The sequence below is a fragment of the Hylaeus anthracinus genome, unplaced genomic scaffold (genome assembly GCF_026225885.1).
Source record: "Hylaeus anthracinus isolate JK02 unplaced genomic scaffold, UHH_iyHylAnth1.0_haploid 11981, whole genome shotgun sequence".
In the NCBI taxonomy this organism is placed as follows: Eukaryota; Metazoa; Arthropoda; class Insecta; order Hymenoptera; family Colletidae; genus Hylaeus; species Hylaeus anthracinus.
Window position 1 is genome coordinate 5,844,526 of NW_026534329.1, and position 21,044 is coordinate 5,865,569.

The window sequence follows — 21,044 nt, forward strand, 5'->3', positions numbered from 1 at the left end:
TAGTTGCAAGTTCGACTAATGGCACCGCGGGCACGGAAAGCCCGCTGGCGTTTCGCGTTTCACGCGGAGCCGCGATTGAAACGTCGCGGATTAATTGGAGACGAGGTATCAACGCTTTACGATTAAGGAGAAGAGGGAACAGCGTCGCGGAAAAAGGGAAACTGGGTTTACGGGGCGACGAGTTCGCGCGAAACGAGCATTAGGCGAGTTTTGACGCGAGCATCTGTGGCACTTGGGGAATTTGTCGACTGTAACAATTAGTGGGAGCGACGGCGAATAAAAAACGGTATGATTATTTCGAGAGCATTCCTCGGGTCTTCCTTGGCCCATTGCGATCTTCTCCACTTAAAAACTATTGTAATTCATAGACATATGAAAATATAGACATTTTAGACATCGATATTGATTTATAGATATTGAATATATTAAAAACCAAAATTCTGAAGCCTCTTTTGAAAGATCCTGTATGTTTGCAGTAGTGTCAACGCTTCGAGAAAGCTATAAGAATTTATAATCAAGTCTAATAATCCCAAAAAAAGACACGTTTCCAAAGTTGGACTATTTAATGCAATGCGATTCCTGTTCGCACATTTTGCAATAAGATGGCACAGAGACTAGCATTTAAGTATGTTCATTGAAGCGTCACTTTTTACATTTCACTTCTCTCCGATGGTGGAGGAGGAATCGAAGAACGTTATAAACGCGACTGACACTGAGACGAGGCATTAATGCTTCGCGATTAAGAAAAGCGAGCGGCAGCATCTCGAAATTGTGGAGAAAAAGTGAAACTGGGTTTACGGGGCGACGAGTGCGCGCGAAACGAACATTAGACGAGTTTAACGCGAGCATCTGTAACACTCATGGAATACGTCGACCGTGACAATTAGTGGTAAACGGTATCATTCGTTAAAATCCACCGTCGGCATGAACGCTAGGAAATTAGAAGGCCGCTGGACCGGGCTCGCTCGTCGCTCGTCGTCTCTTTGGCTTGTTACCAAAAGGTTTAACGACAGTCAAGTAAATACATGGAACATGTCGCAATTGCCGACAGCGAGTAAACCGTACGTGACTAGGATTTCCATGACCAGGCCGGCCCAGACAGACAGAAAATTGTATTTTTCTGTTGGGAATATGTCACTGGGATGGAATCCAGTTAGAGATCCGTCGAAATGGAATCCAGTTAGAGTTCCGTGGAAATTTCGTTCGCTAAATTTAATTCGCTCCGCGGAGTTATTGCACGGGAAGCTGTTGGAATATCGCTCGCACGGATCGACGACTTTTTGCGTGTTTTTCTTTTTTTACAAAAGCATTGAAATCGTCGCTGCCAGTTTGAATTCGTTTTCTTTCTCAGGGGAAATGAACGCTTAAAAATAATTATTAAAAATAATGGCGACTCGCGGATTTATTCGTGCACTTTGGAATATTTAATTTTGAATAATTTATGTGTGGCTTCATTATTCTTTTTTTTTTTAAATGAGACTTCAACTCACATTAACTGTTGATCAGTAGCGAGTATAGAAATATTATTAGAGCCTTGATTATTGTGAATTTGTTCCGAGAATATCGAGTGTCCAATGTAAGTTTTTGATACATATGTTAAAAGTACTTGATTACATTAATTACATTTTTTCGTTATATCCTATCTGTGCGAATCTTGTCGGACGATAAAGCCTTAATGAAAATAAGCCGAGACAACTGCAGCTCAATGCTACGTAGTCACTCTTGCCCGACATCTTGTCACACAGTCGCAATTTGTTAAATTCTACGAGGCACTTTGGAAGGATACCAACATGTTACGTTTCCGATAAGGGAATTGCCAGAAAACGTTGAAGTGCGGGAACCGGAGTTCGATCAGAAGAAAATTGCATTTCTTCGATAATACCGTAAAATGGTAATAGATATTCGAATGCAATCGTTGCTCTGAGTTTTACTTACCGAAATAGCGTATTAAAACGTACGTTGAATTTGCATTTAATAAAAGCAGAAGTACCAGAATAACCTGTGTTCTGTCTATTCTGCTGCCAAAACTGGTAAACAGACGAATCTTCGATACGTTACGAGTGGCTACGAAAAGAAATCGGACGGTGAAATATTCCTGTAACAAGGACGACGAAAACAAAGGGACAACGAAAATAGGAACGAAAGAAAACATGGAATATCTGTCGAAACAATTTTCTCTGTATTTTCCAGGCAACCTCAAAAAAGGAAGATGTCCTCTATCACGTTGACAGAGATATTTCGTACAAACGAACTTTAGACCCGTATTTCGACCATTTGAAAAAAACGAATTAAACAACTTTTGTAATTACGATCGACGAACGACCCGCCGCTAATGGCGCTTTGGACGTGTACCAACCGATTAACCACCGCACATGGAAAACGTTCGTAAAAATAAAACCGAAAGGTAAACCGAACGTGTTCTGTTTCAGTAATGCTGACAGAGGAGCCACTGATTCTATTCTATTGGCTCGAAAATAGACAGAAAAGAATGATGCTCTGTAGACAATTCCCAAAAATTACCATCAATTCTCCATAATCTTGGCATTGGACTTGTTTTTATATTAAATTTGCGTTTGTTTAAAAAATAATGCATGAATAAATAACCATACTCTTTCTTTTCACTTATTTTCAACGTGGAACTTAGCAACACACAAGTGTTAGAAACCTTTCACACCAATCTCTTTAATAACTCTTCCAGGACTATAAATATTAAAACAATTTTGATAAAAATTCACCAAGTTTCATTCGTTTTTAGTTTTGCAGCGGTGACTTTAAACTTACAACAAGCAATAAGAATGCTCGAGACTTCTGAGCAACGGTGTACATCAGAATCGAAGAATCTACTGAAACTTTGAAAAGAATCGACGATTCCTTTATCGTGCGATTCTCGGAGGTGAACGTCATCGAGACGAGAAAGAAAAGGGGAAAAAGCGGGAGCAATCCAAACACGAGTAGCAAAAGTCCCGAGTTCCTTTTTCTTCTACCTTCTGAATTTTTTCTCGTGCACCTAGCGAACCGAGAGGAGGGAGATACCGAGCTTCGTGTTTTTTTCCTTTCTCTGCTCGGTCTGTTAACGACCACCATCGCCGTCGCTTCCCGTTAAATGGCGCGGACGCGGGATAGATCGGCCTCGCGGAGATTGCGAATATCAATTTCCCGAAGTATCGATGCTAAAATCACGGATTACACCGTTCGTAACCGAGATTTACAATGCAGTAACTGTTACGTACGACTGTAATAGTCGGCGAACGCTAGACAACGATACCATAACGAGAATCCTGAGGAGACGTAACAGCCTCTTGCGGATACGTATTTATTGAGTCAATCAAGGAGCTTGGAACATCAAAAAATGAATAAAAAGTCACTGTTTTGTTTTAAATTAAAATTTAAGCGGTTCTGAACAGTTCTGTCAAATTAGAATTTAAATTGAAATATTAGAACTGGTGACAACAAAATTGTTGAGAAAACAATGACACAGACAAATTTTTAGACAAATTTATACACTAAAAAAGACAGGAAATGATGAAAAACAACATTTTATAGTAATTTTAACTCGCTAACAATGTCATAACTCCATGAATAATTCGAGACGTCGAAGAAACGTTCGTAAATCAAGGTATTTAAACATTGTTTTAGCGCGATGTATCACGGTGCACGTACATACATGCCTCGTTTATCCCAACGTGTCTCACTATGTTGAAAAGGCGAAAGATCAAGTCCAGCTCTTGAACGTCAAAACGAGGTATGATTTAAATAAATCCAAAACTCCGTGGTCTGCGTAACTTAATATCCGCTTCTGTCTATGGAATCTGGTCTTACGGGTTCATGAATCCGCCGTTTCGCATAGCTGAATAGATGGAGTATCCGAATTATGCGGCTGGTGAAATAATTAGAATACCAAGTTGTCTGGGGGGATGTTTTCTTCCTCGCGCAAAGTTTCCTTTGCCGATATAATTTCGTAATATCGTGACCATTTGTATTCAATATAAGATTGCGTTCCTTGCGAAAGTTTCTTCCGTAACAATCTAATGGGATGCTTTGGTCAGATATTTAATATCGTTGAGGTTGTAGCGCTGGGGCGAGTTTTCAAGAAGTTATAATTAGTACCTTTAACGTCGTTGTAACTGATATTATTAGAGGAATTATGTAGGAGGAAATATAGTGGTTCATCGTTAATGCTTCATTTATTAAATCGATAGATGTGGTAACTTTTATGGGATGTAGGAAGTGCGAGGGTGTAGTGGAATTATTAACAGATGATTGCTGTCGCCGCCATTTTGTACTAAAATTATAATACAACGATTTTTTTCATACTTCAATATGTGTTAATTAAATTTTGTAAAAATCCTATTCCTTTCGTGATACTCTCAAAATTAATTATCAAAGTTACGCCGTTTTTTCTGACTCTAGAGTGGCGTTACCCCTTGACGTTTAACACTGCGTACTAAACAAAAATATATAACCCTTTCTCGAAACGTACACAGTATCGCCCGAGTACACGAAACGATGTCATTCTATCTTACAACTTTCGCACGAAACATTTTCGTAACGTTCGAAACGTATTGTTCGAAATTACGAAGATATTCAGGATCAACTTTGTCAAAACTAGAATCAAATATCCATATTTTTCATTTTCTGTGAATATAAAAATTTCCAGGAGCAAACATGTTCTAGCATGACTTTCATAATTAATAGTTTAGCATTACAAAGCTGAAAGGGGTAGCACGTCGCCACAGAGGGTTCAAAGACAAAGTAGATGGAACATATTTTCAAATACTTGCGTTCAGCTTTCACGCATACCACGCGTGCGATATCAAAGCGCGAGAATGCAAGGTCTATCGGTGCTAGGTTGGTGCCAAAATGCAAACCGAGCTGCTGTTCAATTACGACACTGCGACATTGTAAACGCGGCTGTACAAACGTCGTTCACACACGTACCCTGAGCACACGCTTAGCTGATATACCTGAACATCAGAGGCTCCACTAATTAAAATTAACCTCTTGCTTTATCGATTGCATTTAACTCTGGAGGAGATCCAACGTAAATTTCTAATTAAATCTGACTCGTCAATGTCTAATGCGTATATACTCTTCCGTATGAGTATTTCTATGAGTATTTCGATGAGTATAAATGTATCAATGTCATTAGAACACATCGATTGGCCTCATTCAACTTTAATTTTCTTCGTAGACTATTATTCTTATTCTATAATATCTCCATCCCAGCGCCACTAATCGGGCCCAAATTTTGCCAAAGACTTTCTTTTATATATATTAAGATTTTGAAAGTGTCAACTGAAATTAATTTTCATGTGATTTATTTAAAAGTGTCATTTTTCTTTAAGTGAAGAATTCTTCGATGTGAATGAAATGTCCTCCGTGATGGACAATGATGAAAAACTTTTTAGTCGAGAGGATAACATCAATTTCTAAGAAATAAGATCGTTTATTTACGTAAATAGCCCACCACAAGCACTAGTACTAAGCGCAGCCGAAGAAAACAGCCGAGTACTCCCAAAAGACGCCCGACTTGACACGGAATGACCCAACGGTGATGTAACGTCTGCCGACGTCAACTGCTGGTAAGTTATGTCACAAACCGCGCCAAATCGGAGCCAGTTCACCAGCAGTCGACGTTGCAACGCGACGATCGTTCATTGATTCAGTCGGGGCTATTTTTACTCGCCGCAAAAAGCGCATCTTTGACAGGAGCCGCTTAACGAAAGGGTCGCCATTGACGTTTACAAGAGCCGATCCGTTGGGGGATGGCGCGTCGCAAGTAGGGCGTAATATTTCCGATATTTCCAATATGTTCCCTGGTATCTTCTCGATGACAGGGCGCGTGTCCACACACCGCCATCGGAATACGAAACAGAGAACGTGTCCTGTGTGTGTGTGTGTGTGTGTGTGGATATACTCGCATTTACGCTTCCGTTTATACGAAGATGAACGGTTGAAATACGACACGCGCATGTTCCACGCGGTCAGAGATATCGCGGTTTCAGCTTAATTCTTTGGACTCGGAGCCATTTCGTTACAGAAGTTCCAAACAGGAGTCATGTCGTATTACATGACGTAATTTATGAAGCATTTAATTTACCGTAATGATATTTCAGCTCATATGAATCTTTAGACATATTTATGTCAAAAATCAAAATTGTATAGTATTCTATATGTGATAATGTGTGAAACAGTCATAAATATAGATTGATAGTTTCTATCTTCGAAGTTGCAAAACGGTTGCTCACAGGATGCGTTCCTTCCTTGCGTGAATTCATCTTCTCGTCGCTCGTTTGTTGCATTATGCAGGCCTAAACGCATGGATAGTTTACAATGCATAAATGTTACGCAATAACTCTACGAAGGTTACCGATATCGATGAAGGAGCATCGTTGTCATGGAAGGCCAGGTTAAAGAGAAGCTGCTCGATTAAGGTGGATATAACCACGCTGCAGGATCTAGAACGTGGACACAGTTTTCTGTATACGTTTTTGAAATTTTAATTCGACAAAAATCGATTTACAAATTATTAATTTGATCTTTGAAAAATCAGGAAGTTGTGGAATCACATTTGACAAATGTAAAACGTTGAAAAATTGCAAATAGTTTCATACTTGTTGATAACTCAACCAGGAACATAAATATATTGGTTAGTATACGTCTATTCTTATTTAATAAATGTATTCAGATATCTAAACAAGTATTTTACAACCCCATACGATTTTACTCGCGTTATTTTGTACGCAACTTTCACTCTGCCATGCTCTATTATTACCAGTACTGTATTATTATACGATTTCATCATTTATTCAATTTGTTATATATATATATAAGTCTATGACCACGTGCTTGATCCCTTCGTTTCCATTACAGGCGTAAATATCCTCGGGTATTTCCTCGATTCCGATGATCGCAGTCAGCTGCAAAGGAATCGAGGAGCCGTCACTTTTTTCCTGCTTGATGGATGTCGGCCGATTTGGAGCCGTAAATTACATTTTGAACGCAGCGAGTGTGCAAGAGGAGGGAAACGCGCGTTAGCACGTGATCGAGAACAGATTCCCGAAAATCACCGTACTTTTTCTCCACGCCAAGATGCCGACAATTACTTACGGCGCGCAGGAAAAGCCTAAGCACGGATGATCGATCGGTATATTTGTTTCTTGTTCCGCCGAATCTAATGAGTTTGCTGACGGATCACCGATCGCCCAAAAACGACGATTTCCAAGAGGATTAACGATCGAGGGAGCAATACGAAAAAGAACGAATACCTAAAGACAGGAAACACTAACAATTTCCAGCGTCTGAAATTTAGTTTTGTGGTCTAAAAATCGAGATTGGTTTATAATTGTTTTGTAGTGTGAAGAAATGTAATTAATATTATAGAATGCATGTGTATAGTTTTAATTCGAAGCAAACCTGTTCGTTCACGTGCATAATTCAAGGTAAATTACTAAATTATAATACATAGCTAATAGTTAAATGATAATAGTTAATAAATTAGTTTAATTATCAAGTGAATTGCCACGATTTAAAAATTTCAAAGGATGAGCTATTCACATCGCTTTCATGAAGTATCTTTTCAGCATTTTGTCTTTTTTTAGATACTAGAAAATCAGCATCGATGGATAGCTTTCGAACGAATTCGTAGTGTTTACAAACTATGTGGTTCGGTCCATTAACCCAGTTTTCCAGGACTGATAAACCAAAAAATGTTCATTTATGCAAACGACTCGATACTCTATATACATTAACCCTCGATTGAGGTGAATGGAATCTCCGCTATGAAATACGGCAAGTGCGCTATCAAATGTAAGAGATACGGAGAACACAGGTTCGAATAGCCCACGTACAAGCATCGATCAGCGTTCGTTATCGTGAAACCGGAAATGCTATTACACGACACACGATTGCCTCGTCATTCACGCGTTTACAGATACATTCGTTGAATCGAACCATTCGATTTGTTTATATCCATCCCCTATGGGAGAATCTCGAAACTATGCTTGGAGGATTTTTACGCCAGACTTTTACTCTAAAATTCTGTGTCCAATTCAATTCAAAAGAAAATTCCATTGCTCTCCTAAATGATAATAATAATAAATATAAAAAAGTGTCCTTAAAATTCCACAAAAATTCATACACAGCGTGCGGCCGAATAATGTATACTAACGGGAACGAGGTAGTTCCTTATGAACAAAATAAGAACAAAACATGCAATAAATGTTTTTATTTAAAGCTTAGTTTTTCAGAAAATTGAATTCGAAAATCCTAATCGTACGTATGCTGTCTCGGCTAAGTTGCGTAATTGATCAAAGAAACTGTTGTTCATTGAACGTCTTCTGTGTATTTTTTCTTGAACTCGGTAACTTTTACATGCTGGGTAGACATTGTTTATAAACACGATACGCGTTATACGGTGCTCGACGAACCGTAACTCAACCGTAACAGCGTACGTGCGAACAAGATTTTCAAACTCGATTTTCTCAAAAACTAAACTTTGAATGAACAAATTCTATTCCATATTTTGTTGTTATTTTTGCATAATGAACCATCTCGTGCCCGTTGGTACATGTTATTCGGCCGCACTCTGTATATAGAGGAAATCTAAGTAAATATATGGTCAAAGTTGCATACTTTAACATGAAACAGACTTTCTCTAAATAATTTCCAAACATTACCTCGAAAATCGATATTCGTAGCTAAGAAAAAAACGACTGTCCCCTTAATCAAGGTTCCATTTGTGATTAATAAATTATTGGAGTAAAATTCCAATCCTGCTGATCTCCGTCGTACCCCAGCGTGCCTACATTACCAAAGACCCTTGAGCTGGTATTTATTATCCCCTTGATCGACGCTATGCAATGCGGATTTCGCCTGCAGGCTGCGTACGTAGCCACGATGCTCTCTCGAAGCTTTCGCGTTAGAGCTTTCGCAATTTCAGTCCCCAAAGGGTAGACGGCACGCGTTTAAACTCCCATCAGGTTGGACGACGAAACCCGGAGTAACTGTAGCACGGCGTTGCTTACCCACATCGAGGGGGTAGAGGATGGCGTAGAAGCTTAATCGGCCGACTAATTCCGAACGCGGCGTGGTGTAGTCCGTAAATCGCGGCCAGATTCGAGAATCACGGGCGATCGGTGATCGATGACGCATAAGTCTTCGTAGATCCCTAATCCTGGACCCCTTCCTTCGAGAAACGTCGTTAGGAGAACGTTAAGGTTTCTTTCACGTCTTTCAACCCAGGTGATGAGTGTTATTGGGCCACTGTTTTTGCGAAGATCGACCTTAATTGTTGCTACTTTCATTAATGGCGAACCCTTGGAGACGATTATTTATTGTTTTTATTGAAGACTCTGTATATTGTTCTACAGTTTGTGATTTTAAGAATATTGGTCGTCACGACAACCAAAAATGGTTGACAGGACTTTTCGTTAAGGAACTACGAAAACTCCAAAGGCGAGGCAATTATAAAAAGTAAAGCTAGATAGGATTCGTGAATTTGGAGACATTAAAAAATTCTATACTACGACAAATGTTAACTTATCCGATCTTCAATAGTCCCGAGACATAATTTTAACTTTGCAACAATTTTCGCGAGTTCTAACTTGGCAGCCAACGCGTTAATCTAGACGCGACTTTGCGTTTTATTCTTTATTACATACGTTACAACGTTGCATACATTTTTGGAGAGTTATGGCAGAATTTGCAACGACACTTCTTTCCAAAGACTATACTTTATTATTTGCAATAAATATGTTTGTTTTATTGTATATTTTCAGAGGAGAAATGATACCAGTAAAGTTTGAATCTTAACGTAGTAATTTTTCGTTGGACATCGAACAGAAATACAAAAATTTCGCGCCTACGTTACGTAGTAGTGAGCATGTGTTGGTAACATTAAATATTTAGTCGGGGGGATGCGGGCGCTAAGTGAAGCTTAACTATATTAGCCGCTGTCTGGAAGGTTCATAACGATCAGCATCGAATTACGGTGTCCCCTAGCCTTGATAAGTACTCAGTTTACCTGGAGATGGCGAAAGGACGCTTTTTAACGTTTTAATGGCTAGACGCTCAATCAAGGGAGGGCGGCGTCCCTTTGGAACCTCTAACGTCGAACAATAAATTTTGAGTGCCATTTTCTCGATGTACGAGTTTAATGTACGCGGTACTGTTCCAAGTATTCGGTTCTGTTTCAAGTCGGCAGGAAGGGTGACAAGAGTTCAAATGCACTATAGAGGGGGTTTTATTTAACTTGGACGCCTGGAATACTGTATTTTTAACACTGATAAAAATTTCAGGTAAATGCTACGTATTTCATAAGAGTGAATTTTGTGATTAGACTAATTTTATTTAGGGTTACTTCGTGTTTAAATTATAAGGTTGTCGGTGTTCCTTATCGTCTATGTAAATATATGTATTTTTGCTATAATATTTTTATAGGTTATCGGAGAGCAAATTCGTGTACATATGACGTGATTGCTTCGAAATATTTGGAGATATTCATGAAACTTCTCCTAATTATTGTACGGAGCAATTAAAGTCTAAGAGTATCTACTATTATACAATTTCTACCTGAAATATTTTTTTTCCTGCAATATTTGTTCCTTCAAATAATATTTCCGTACTCGAAATATTTATACCATTTTTCATGTATAATTTCATGTTAGGGTTAGTAAAAAGAGACAACACAACCATATGAAATATAATTAGATAACCAGGGAATGCATACAACTATACATTAAAGAAATAAACTAAATTAAACATATTCGAAAGTGGCCACAAGAGTGTGGTTAAGACCTAATCATCGCAATGTAATTGTTGATTCATAGTAAACCGATTAAGACTTATACATATAAACAGCGCAAAATTACACATACAAAAAAAAAGATAAATATATATGTTGAATTGAGTAACCTCCTTTTTCGAAGTCGATTAAAAAATAGAAAGCGGTCTTGCAAACTGGAAAAAATATATTTCTATAAGAAATCTAGTACATAGACTTTCTTCGTCAATCGTGACATAACACTGTCTCCGAACCCTCAAATAACAAAAACAATAGACAAGTTGACCTTGAATAGAGAAGCTTCAAGATCCAGGCTTCGTAGATTTAAGAGTCGCAAAGATCACAGCTCTAGTTCCGTCTAAAAGAAGCCAACCGAATAGGTTTCACCCGTCCGATTCCCGCAACCGATTCGAAACGGTCAATCAAACAATCAAATAAATGCATAGACTTACCGAACAGCGCCGGTGGCTCCACGTCTCTCACAGACAGACTGGAAGATGCCTGGGAGCCGCTCGATTCCGTGCTCTGCATGCATCTGAGTCTTCTCCGGAGCTTGGGCATGTCGAACGGCAGGTCTCTTAAATCGACGCTGGTCGCGCTGCCAGAAGTCGTGGCGTCCTGTTGCATAAGCAATCGCCTCCTTCGCAGCTTCGGCATGTCGAACGGGAGATCGGATAGCTCGGGCTCGTTGTCGACAAGATTGATGTTATCCAGCTGCGGCTTCAACAAGTGGAAACCGAACGGCTTGCACTTGATCCCCGCCCGCGACTCGATCGAGATTCCGCTGTCGGACCCTTGGATCTCCGCGTCGCCAGACGACGAGGATTGCAGGGCCAGATTGATGAGATTCTTGTTCTGCGGCGTGCGCCTCTTCTTGAACGACGTGTCCATGGGCGACGTCACCGAGTTCGTGTTCGTGTTAGTGTTCGCCGTGTTCGTGTTGGCGATGTTGGACGCGGTCACGTTGTTCTCCATGGTGAGGTTCTCTTCCGGCGAAGCTTTCTGCGAGTTGTTGTTGCGATTGTTATCGGAGGTCTCCGAGGCCGGCTCCTGGGACGACTTGTCGGAAATGGGCGAGAGTATGTGGAGCTTGTTGGCATGGTGAGTCAAGAAACCGGTCATAGAGGGTTGTTGATGGTGACGGTGGTAGCAGTTGGTGCTACCGCTGTCGGAGCTGTGAGAGCTGAGGCTGGTGCTATGGCGGCTCTCGGAGCTGCTGGTGGATCTGTTGCCCTCGCTGGTGCTGCTCCGTAGAGACTCCATGCTACCGCCGCTGCTGCTGGTAGCCATGCTCTCCGTGCTGGAGTACCCTGGTCGGCGTCTGCTGGTCCGCAATTTGAATTCCAGAAGGCCTACGTCGCGACGCGGTCGCAGCAGGTCGCTCTCAGCCTCGTGGGGCCTGCCCTTGAACTCCATGATAGGCTTGCTCTCGCGGATCAGACTTCGCGGTCGTTGTCTCTCCTCCTTCGGCCTGCCCTTGAACTCCAGGATCAGTTCCTTGTCGAACCGTCGACCCTGGGTGGACTCCACGTTCTCTTGAGCAAAATTCTTTGGTCTGCTTTTGATCTCCAGTATGCTGCCCTCGCTGCTCTGCGGCGAGTCCTTGGCCCTGAGCAACGACTTCACGGGTAGTCTCAAGTCTTTCAGGCGCGGATGGTCCGGTTGGGAGGGTAGATTCGGCGTGCTGCGTATATTCAGCAATAAGTGATCACGATTCCCGTGGAACTTTGCTGGCAACGGTGCCGTGGATGGAGGCGACGGAGTGTAGCCTCTGGCCGGTAGCCGCGGAGACCCGTTCTTCTCGTCGCTTGAATTGATCTGGAGGGATTCGATATCTTGGGACAGAGTAGAAATATTGTCTGATTGCTGTTGTTGCTGTTGCTGCTGCTGAAGACGGCTCGGAATCGGTTTTGGGCGGAGAAGTACGACTTTGCGTCGATCTTTGCTGCTGTGGGACTGTCCAGGGTAAAGGACCTGCTGCGATTGCTGCTGCTTCGACGTGTCCGTCGACGAACTCGTTCTGCTTACCGGTATCGCGCTGTTGCTCCTCACCTGCAATTTAATACAGCGTGGGGTTAGGGCTGGACCGAGCACTCGCGAGAAACGCGCGGTGTCCCATATATGTGTGACAGTGCTTTTCACTGAAGAACTAAAAACATTGATTCTGGAAATTAAATGTTAAAGAAAATGTGATGTCAAAGAGAATGAAATATTTGAATTTCGATGAAGTTACAAACACAAACATCACGATAATTGTTGATTATATAGTTTCTGGTAATCTATAAAGAAGATTTAATTACAGTAGAAAGTTTACAGTCAAGTTACAGTCAAGAGTATCAGTTTGGCAGTCAACGTGTTAACTTTTTGCCCTACAATGACGAGTGTCATTGATGTAGTCATTAATGTTTACTATGGCCTGAGCAATCAAGAGATAGCGTGTAGTTCAAGGGGTTAACGCAACGGAGAAACGTATTTTTAAGCATTGAAACTGTAATTACACTGTTCGGTAAATGGGTATGTAAACGACGAGAGTAACTTTATCGCGCAGGTTGTAATATCCAAGAATAACCCCTTCGCTTGTACACCGTCTGGGAGTCAGGTCTTGCATCGATATCATTTTCAGGTAAAAATGGAATCGAATGGGAAGCACTATCCAGACAACGACTAGATTCACGAATCCATACGAATCTCTTTCGATTAAAAATTTTCTGATTTTTATTCTAATGATATTGTTACTTCTACATAAGCTACAAAATAGATACATGTTCCCATTGATAATGGTGATTTCAATATTGAGATTGAAACTAGTTGGTATAAATAATGCGCGAGTAAAATTGATGAAAACAATCGAATATTATTTACTACTCAACTTAACATTATGACGTAATCGCTTGGAATTCATATTCTACCATATTAAATTCTACTTATTCATCGCGAAAATGCAATTAGATCAGCGCGTAACAACCAAGTGTACGGTTTAACCGCAATTAAAGTCTAATTTGTGCTCGGTAGCGGGAGATACGTAATTTTCAGCCCGAAAATTCGTAACATTTTTAGCTGTATCAGACTTTAATTACTTTCCATTAAATCCTGAGTCAGCACCCAACAATCCAACTTTCGTAATATCGTGACATTCTAAGACGAGTACTGATGATATTAACAGAACATTTCTCAGATAACAATGTCGATAAGAATAATTTGTCCATGTATTTAAAAACAATAAAACATGTACGATATTGTTAAATGGATTTGAAAACAAAAAAGAAAAACGTGAAACGTAATAAATAGACTGCGGATATTTATGCAAAATAAAAACGTACCTACAAAAATTGAACCTAAATGGGAATTTATTTGATTCTGCAAATATTGTAACATGAACTTTACTTTCAATCTTTTTTATATTCTAGCATATTGTTTTCATTTTGTAGGTTCTTGCACGGTCAAATTTCCTATAAACGCATAAAGATCCGCAACCTACTAATAAGAGATTTTGTCGTAGCGATTAGGAATAAGAATTCGAATCACTAACCTGCGAGTGCAACACCGGATGATTCGTGACCCGATCGAGGTCATCGAGGTCGTCGTCGGAGCGATTGACTTTGCAGTCGAAGGCCGTCTCGTAGAGGTGACGTTGCCTAGCCATTTCTTCCTCGTCTTCATCCACCTCCACGTCCTCCTCCTCCTCTTCCTCCCCTTCGTCCTCTCCCTCCACGTCGTCCTCGTCCTCGACGAGTATCGGTTGCGGATCTATCCTCCGTGTACGTCGTAGCTTGCGCACTTGGTGCCGCGTTAACTGCGGCTGACGTTCATCTAGCTCATCCTCCTCTTCGTCTGGCGATGCGACGCAGGTACAAACCGTGGTAGGCAGGTCATGACTCAACAGCCTATGCGGAGGCATGAGGGTATGATCCCACTCGGTGATGATGCACGACGAGAGGATCTCGTTCCTGGCTGGGACAGCATGCTCGCTCCCCGACGTGGGGCTCACTAGATCCTGGCTTTGATAATGTTGCGGCTGCGACAGCTGTTGCTGCTGTTGCTGAGACGAATAGGTACCCCCATCACCTGCCACCGAGTTCCTCTTCGGTATACCGGGTGTCCTCGATCGTTCACCCGGGACGTCGAGACTCACGCTTTTCCTGTATTTGTTCGGTTGCGTTTTGCTGATCTGCTCGGGCACCTTGAACAGGTCGCCGTAGTAATAGGGTGACGGATGACGTACCGGTTGATTGGACTCTGTCGGTGATTGATCGGCGAGGTGCACCAGGGCTACGCATCCGATTACAGAACCGTCGATGGACGTTATCTCCTTGTCCCTGTCTACAGAGCGAGTACGCGACGAGGAAGTCGCGTACACGCTGTTCTTGCGTTTCCTGATGTCCGCCTGGCGACCCTCTTCGTCATCCTCGCAGGACGATCCCGATGCCGAGGGGTCTGCAACAAGAAACGAATGCACGTGCTATGTTTTCATGTAACGAATTCAGGTAACGAGGATAAGCTTCATGGATGCAGTGCTTCTTTACTGGTTTCATTGATAGGAGAATGGTTTTAAAATTTGTCAAAGGGTTAAACTTTACTTCGACGCGCTACAAATTATTGGCTTTTTCTTCGTTGGGTGGCAAAGCCCACCCAATATGCACGAGGCCGTTGCAAACTTACTCGGACAGTATTTTCGTAACATGTTCTACCATTTTGTTGTTATTTAAAAATGTATTGTTCAGCTACGAACGCTATTTACGAACATCTGTTTATAACAAGTGATTGGAGAAATGACGTTCCCTTCCTAATTTACCAACAGAGCAGCGGTAAAAGCCAATATGGTGTCGCATTAACTTGCGAAGTACACCAAAAGTGCTCAACTTTAGATACGAATAACTTTCAAACCGTTGGATTTCAAACATTAAACCTTCCATTTGTGTGATTTAGGCATCAAAAGCTACTAAATGATATAAAAACAAAGTCAATCATTTTTAGTCCCCCAAAGTACAGTTCAGCCGAAAATACATGTTACGAAAATACTGTCTGCGTACGTTTGGTGTCTAATTTTAATTGTTCTTTTTGGATAGAGATTGTTTTGCTAGGTTCACATTACAGACGTAACACAAAATAAATAATGCGTGAAACGGAATACATCGTTCCTGAATGTTAAATCTTTAAGTTATGGGATTACAAACTGACTCGGTAGGTTCTGAGAAAAGGATGCTCACTGCCTTACTGTAACAGGTTTACAATAATCCTACCGATCACTCGCGATGCTACCCAGCGACGCTCAGCATCGACAAAATGGGAGCAGATCCCGACCCTTCCTCCCCGTTCCCTCGAAGGTTGAGTTCGAAGCCGTGACAGTAATGTATAAAAGAGACCTGGCAGAGTCCCACGTGGACGAAAATGAAATCGCCAAAATGACGCGAAATTTTCATAATCGTTCCGTTATAGAAGCGTCGGTGGCTTCGGCTACTCAGGCGCCGAAGAAACGAGAGCAAAAATGCTTATGGGGAGAACGAAATTGCCGTGAAATGGCAGCCTCCTCTCCTTAAAAATCACTTCCTCGGTCCACGAGATATTACCGTAATGGTTTCTGGCCTGTCTACCCTGACACGGTCTCTTCACCGTCCCTCCATCCTTGTCGTTTCTTTCGCGCACTTTGGCTCGTTCCGGCGTCGCCTAACGCCAACCCCACCCTAGTTTACGATCCCGTCACGAGCATCGGAGGTAAAACGAGGCTGGGTTGTACTGCGAGGAAGCCAGAAATTACGCGGACACCCGGTACGTTAGCCAGCCGAACGTACGCACGCGGTAGAGACGAAAGGACTGGAGATAATGGGAGCATTATGCTCGGCCGGAGGGCTCTAGCGAAATCCTTCCTCGCTCCTCCTTGCTAGGGTGGTAAGTGCAAGAGGCACACCATAAACCACGCCAGAAGCTGCGTCTGACAGGTACTGCCTTCACGGATATACGGAAAAAACTTTTCCAATGGAGGCAAAAAATTATTATCAGAATCCCGTCTGATCTCTTGTGTCGCTGGCTTCGTTGAATCCCTGAAGAGGGCTAATACAACGTGGACTCGGAGCGAGATAGAATTAATAGAGAGAGGAGAGTAGGCATCGTCGAGTGCTTGAAGAGGGTTGATACAATGTCGACTACAAGCAGGATAGAGTTAATAGAGAGTAGAGAAGAGGCCTCGTTAAATCTCTGAACAGGGTTGCTACAATGTGGATTACAGGCAAGCTGGTATTAGGCGAGAATAAAGGTATTAATATTTAATACAATGTATTTTACTACGACACTGGACAGTAAAAAATGTATTTTTTGAAAATGAACACTTCAGTTTGTCTAAAGAAGTAGTTGAGTAGGTCAGTTTGTCTTTAGCTGTTAAACTATGTGGAAATGTCCCACAATATCCAAAAGAAGAAATTCTATGCGTAATCAGAAAATTGCATTGCATACGATACGATCATTTCGAAGAGACGTTCTCCCAAACAGTACGGAAATTATTAAATAAAGTTTCCCAACATCGGTAACGAGAGAACGAGAACGTGAAACTGTGTTAATACAGAATTGAGACTGATGTTGATACAGAAAATCTAGTTACATATACGAAAGACGAAGGTACATACTCGTCTGTATGAATTTGCGCTGAGCATAGCGAATCAACTTATTACACATTTCAACGCGGTTTCATTATCACCAGACCGTCGAAAGTTGGTCCTCGCCATACGAATATAAAAGGCCTCGGCCGAACCGTGAAACGCGAAATGAGAAATTAATTCCTGAACAATGAATCCCGGAAATTATAACACGTGCCGCCACTTTCACGAAATTGCGGACGGGTCTCGGACAATTCCTTTTCATTTTTCCTTTCCGCTATTTCCGGCACGTTCCAGCTGTAGATATAAGCGACGAAGAACACCGAGGATGTATGCAAAGATATTCGTATTCTTTTATAAACGGTGGCAGACGAAATGTACTGCCAGCACCCAGGCGATAATTCTTCGCGAAACGGTAAACTACAAGCACGAGCAGTGAGTATTTTTGACTCTTTTAAATATGGATGTAATTATATTTAGTCACGGTTAATAGTTTATAATTGTTGCTGTAGGTAGAATACTACACCTATATCCATTTCCCTTAAAGCAGATGTCGCGTTGCACCGTTAAGATGTACAAACTCCCAACGCAAGTAGAAATAGCGAGATATGGTCAGACGCGTAATCAAAGTGGCAAGCATGCCTGTAGTATTTCTAAAATTAATTTTCTTCTAAACAAAGCATCATGGAAAAAAATTGTGTTCCATATTTTTGGTGTATTCTTTCATGCAAGATTTTGTCGCGCAAGTAGAAATAGCGAGATATGGTCAGACACGTAATCCAAGTGACAAGCGTACATGTAGCATTTCAGAATTAATTTTCTCCAAAATAAAGCATCATGGAAAGAAATTGTGTTCTACATTTTGGTGTACATTTTTCATGCAATATTAGAATTTTACGTGTTGATACCACGTTTTGCAGGAAATCCTCTATAATAAGTTCTTGAATGTAAACTCATCATCGAAAATTGTAGAAGAGAAATAGAATTGACGTCACCTCGTGTTCTTTAATCATCAGTTCAAATTATTTTCCATTTACCTTTGTTTCTTGCAATAATATTAAATTGTTCACAAATCAGACACATTGAATATACAAAATTTCTTATTCCATTTGTATACAGGCATGAAATTAACGAACGAATTTTGATAAGAGGACATCTAAATTCCAAGAACAAAAATACCGCAAAAATATAGAGACAAAGTGTACCAGTTGATTTATTTACTCCGACTTCTGCCAATGTTCCATTGGAAATTACATTTGTTTAAAAACGATGAAGCGTCCTCGAGTTCCAACCACCCATTCGCCTTGCGGACCTAACCGTTCGATATGTACGACGAATTGATGCATTGTTGAAATGGCGCACGCCCAAAACATCCATCATGTTTCCGTGTCAACGGCGCTAACGTTCGTTTCGCATGCATACTGCCCAAAAAAGCCGATATCGCTCTGGGGGTTTTCGCAATGTCGTTGGAAACGTTGCTCGCGAACGACTTTTCATATTCGGGAAAGTACGATAAAATTGAAAAAATCATTTTGCCTGTCTACACTCGTAAACCGATCTATAGAAATAATCTTAGTACTCGGATGACGTGGATGTTATCGCCTACAGAGATTGTGGAAGTATTTACAGAGCAAATAATGATACAGCTGATACAAATTAAATAGAAAAAAAAATTCACATGAAATGTATTATTTCGTATACATTATGTGGTCATTATTCTGTCAATTAGGTTTTGTTTACGATCGTTGATAAAATTATTACAAGTAACGATAAGAAAAGTGTTTTTTCTTAACAAAGCAATGAGAATTATACAGGGTGTCCCAAAAATGTTGGAGGTCCTTGAAAAGGGTGGTTCAAGGGGTGATTTGAAACCAAATTTTCGCTATGGAGAAAGTTGTTTCAATATACTCCCCGAACCACCCCTTTCAAGGACCTCCAACATTTTTGGGACACCCTGTAGATTAACTGTAGCACATACAGTCATTCTACACTATAAAATTAATCGAAAATAAAAGACAAAATGTTTTCGTATGAAACTTTGTTCACAAAAGAATTAATTTTGAATTAACTTGTCTGACGTGTCTGGCCATTATTCGCCATTTCTACTTATTTGGCTCTGCTTCTCTGCGAGTTTGCAAACTGAAAGTTTTCTAGTACTATACAAAATTAGATATCGAATCACTCGTATCTGTACGAAACCTAAAATCAGCGGATCGTGTTAATCACTAATGGCATCTCCATCATTGTAACAGGCGGAGGGTCGTCATAATATGATTCCACGACTGGGGGATTGTCACTGTCATAGCTCATGGCTCCATTGTTATCGTTATTGATTATTCCATTTCGGAAGTTGTCGAAAATTAGTGTCTTATGAATTGATGAGCGTCAATGTTACATTTCATGACACGAAAACCATTAGGCAAGTGTCTTCTATGCAGAAGTAGATACTGTCACCGAATTTCCTGCAAATCGTTGGTCATTGTTATCGAAACCTAGCCATCAAATTTCCGTCGAAACAACGGTGGTAATCCAGGATCTCTATAAATCACAGAGTGCTGCTCTACTATTAACATTGTTGGGGTTGTATCTTGAATGAAACAAGTTTAATAAAAAGGCAGCTTGATATATTTAAAAAAGGTTTGTAATACACGTAACGTCCCAGGACTTTATCTTGCGCTTGTTCGCTCCAACTGTTTCTGTCGAACAGCCGAAAAATAACAGCCAGAGTACTTAATTCCGAAAGTGCCTTCGAGGACCGGGGTTTTATTCCCGGCCACTTTATCACTCCTGTAAAACCGTTGATATTGACTTTTGGTATTGAGTTTATCAGGAAGTAACGATTGTTTACTTCGACAAATATTTATAGACATCAAATGAAAAATACGTACATAAACGTTTCCAAGCTGACCTGTCTACTTGAAATACAATAAAAATTATTTCTGTTGAAAATTTGAAACTAACTTTGAAACTAAGATAAAACTATAATAAAGTTACGTAAGGGGTGGAGATAAAAGAATGGCGAAATATTTACAGGAAAGCCACGGACGCCATCAGATGGTCGTTCGAAGTCGCTTAGAGCGCGATTAGCAGGGTCGCACGTGCACCATTTTCAATCATCCCCCCTGGTCAGATCGAAGGACGCGCACACGGTTGACATACACGTACACGGTATCCTGGCGTAAGGCCAAATTGCGCCGATATTGATTACCGATCGATAATCAGATTTCCGAGGTATCCGCAAAACAGCGGACCCCGTGGAAAAGGGACACGGGAGAGAAGTAACGGGGTGACTCGCTGAATGACCGAATGAGTTATGAAGTAAACGAGTAGCGACCAGGGGTGTCCGGGCTGCGCTGGCTGATATATCGCTCGAAACCTGGTGTACGTGCGAGCTAGACGACCGTCCGACCAAAACCTGTAGATAACGCGGTGCGTGAGTCGGTGAGTGGTCGCGTGAGTGCTTAGAGAGTGATATATTGCGTCCTGCGAATCTGGCGTGTGCGTAAACACATAAGCCACCAAGGTACGCGACTAACGACTAGCTTATTGAGTCTGCGAGGGAGAGTGGTTTAGCTATAAAAATCGTCAAGCACATTCTATTGCGAAAAGAAAGCAATTCGTAACACGATACTTGTTTAGGCATAACTGAAACTCATTATATAATTTTCTAGAAT

The 21,044-nt window shown here is 41.1% G+C and overlaps 1 protein-coding gene across 1 annotated transcript in view; it reads right to left on the reverse strand.

Moving 5' to 3' along the window:
• LOC128885779 (uncharacterized) overlaps positions 1-21,044 on the reverse strand; it is a 253,435-nt gene that overhangs the window by 15,535 nt on the left and 216,856 nt on the right. Inside the window, exons 5-6 of the mRNA XM_054140055.1 lie at positions 14,313-15,217; positions 11,236-12,835 (exon numbers count right to left, since the gene is read on the reverse strand). Of these exons, the coding sequence (XP_053996030.1) occupies positions 11,236-12,835; positions 14,313-15,217 (2,505 nt within the window). The remainder of the gene's footprint in view (positions 1-11,235; positions 12,836-14,312; positions 15,218-21,044) is intronic.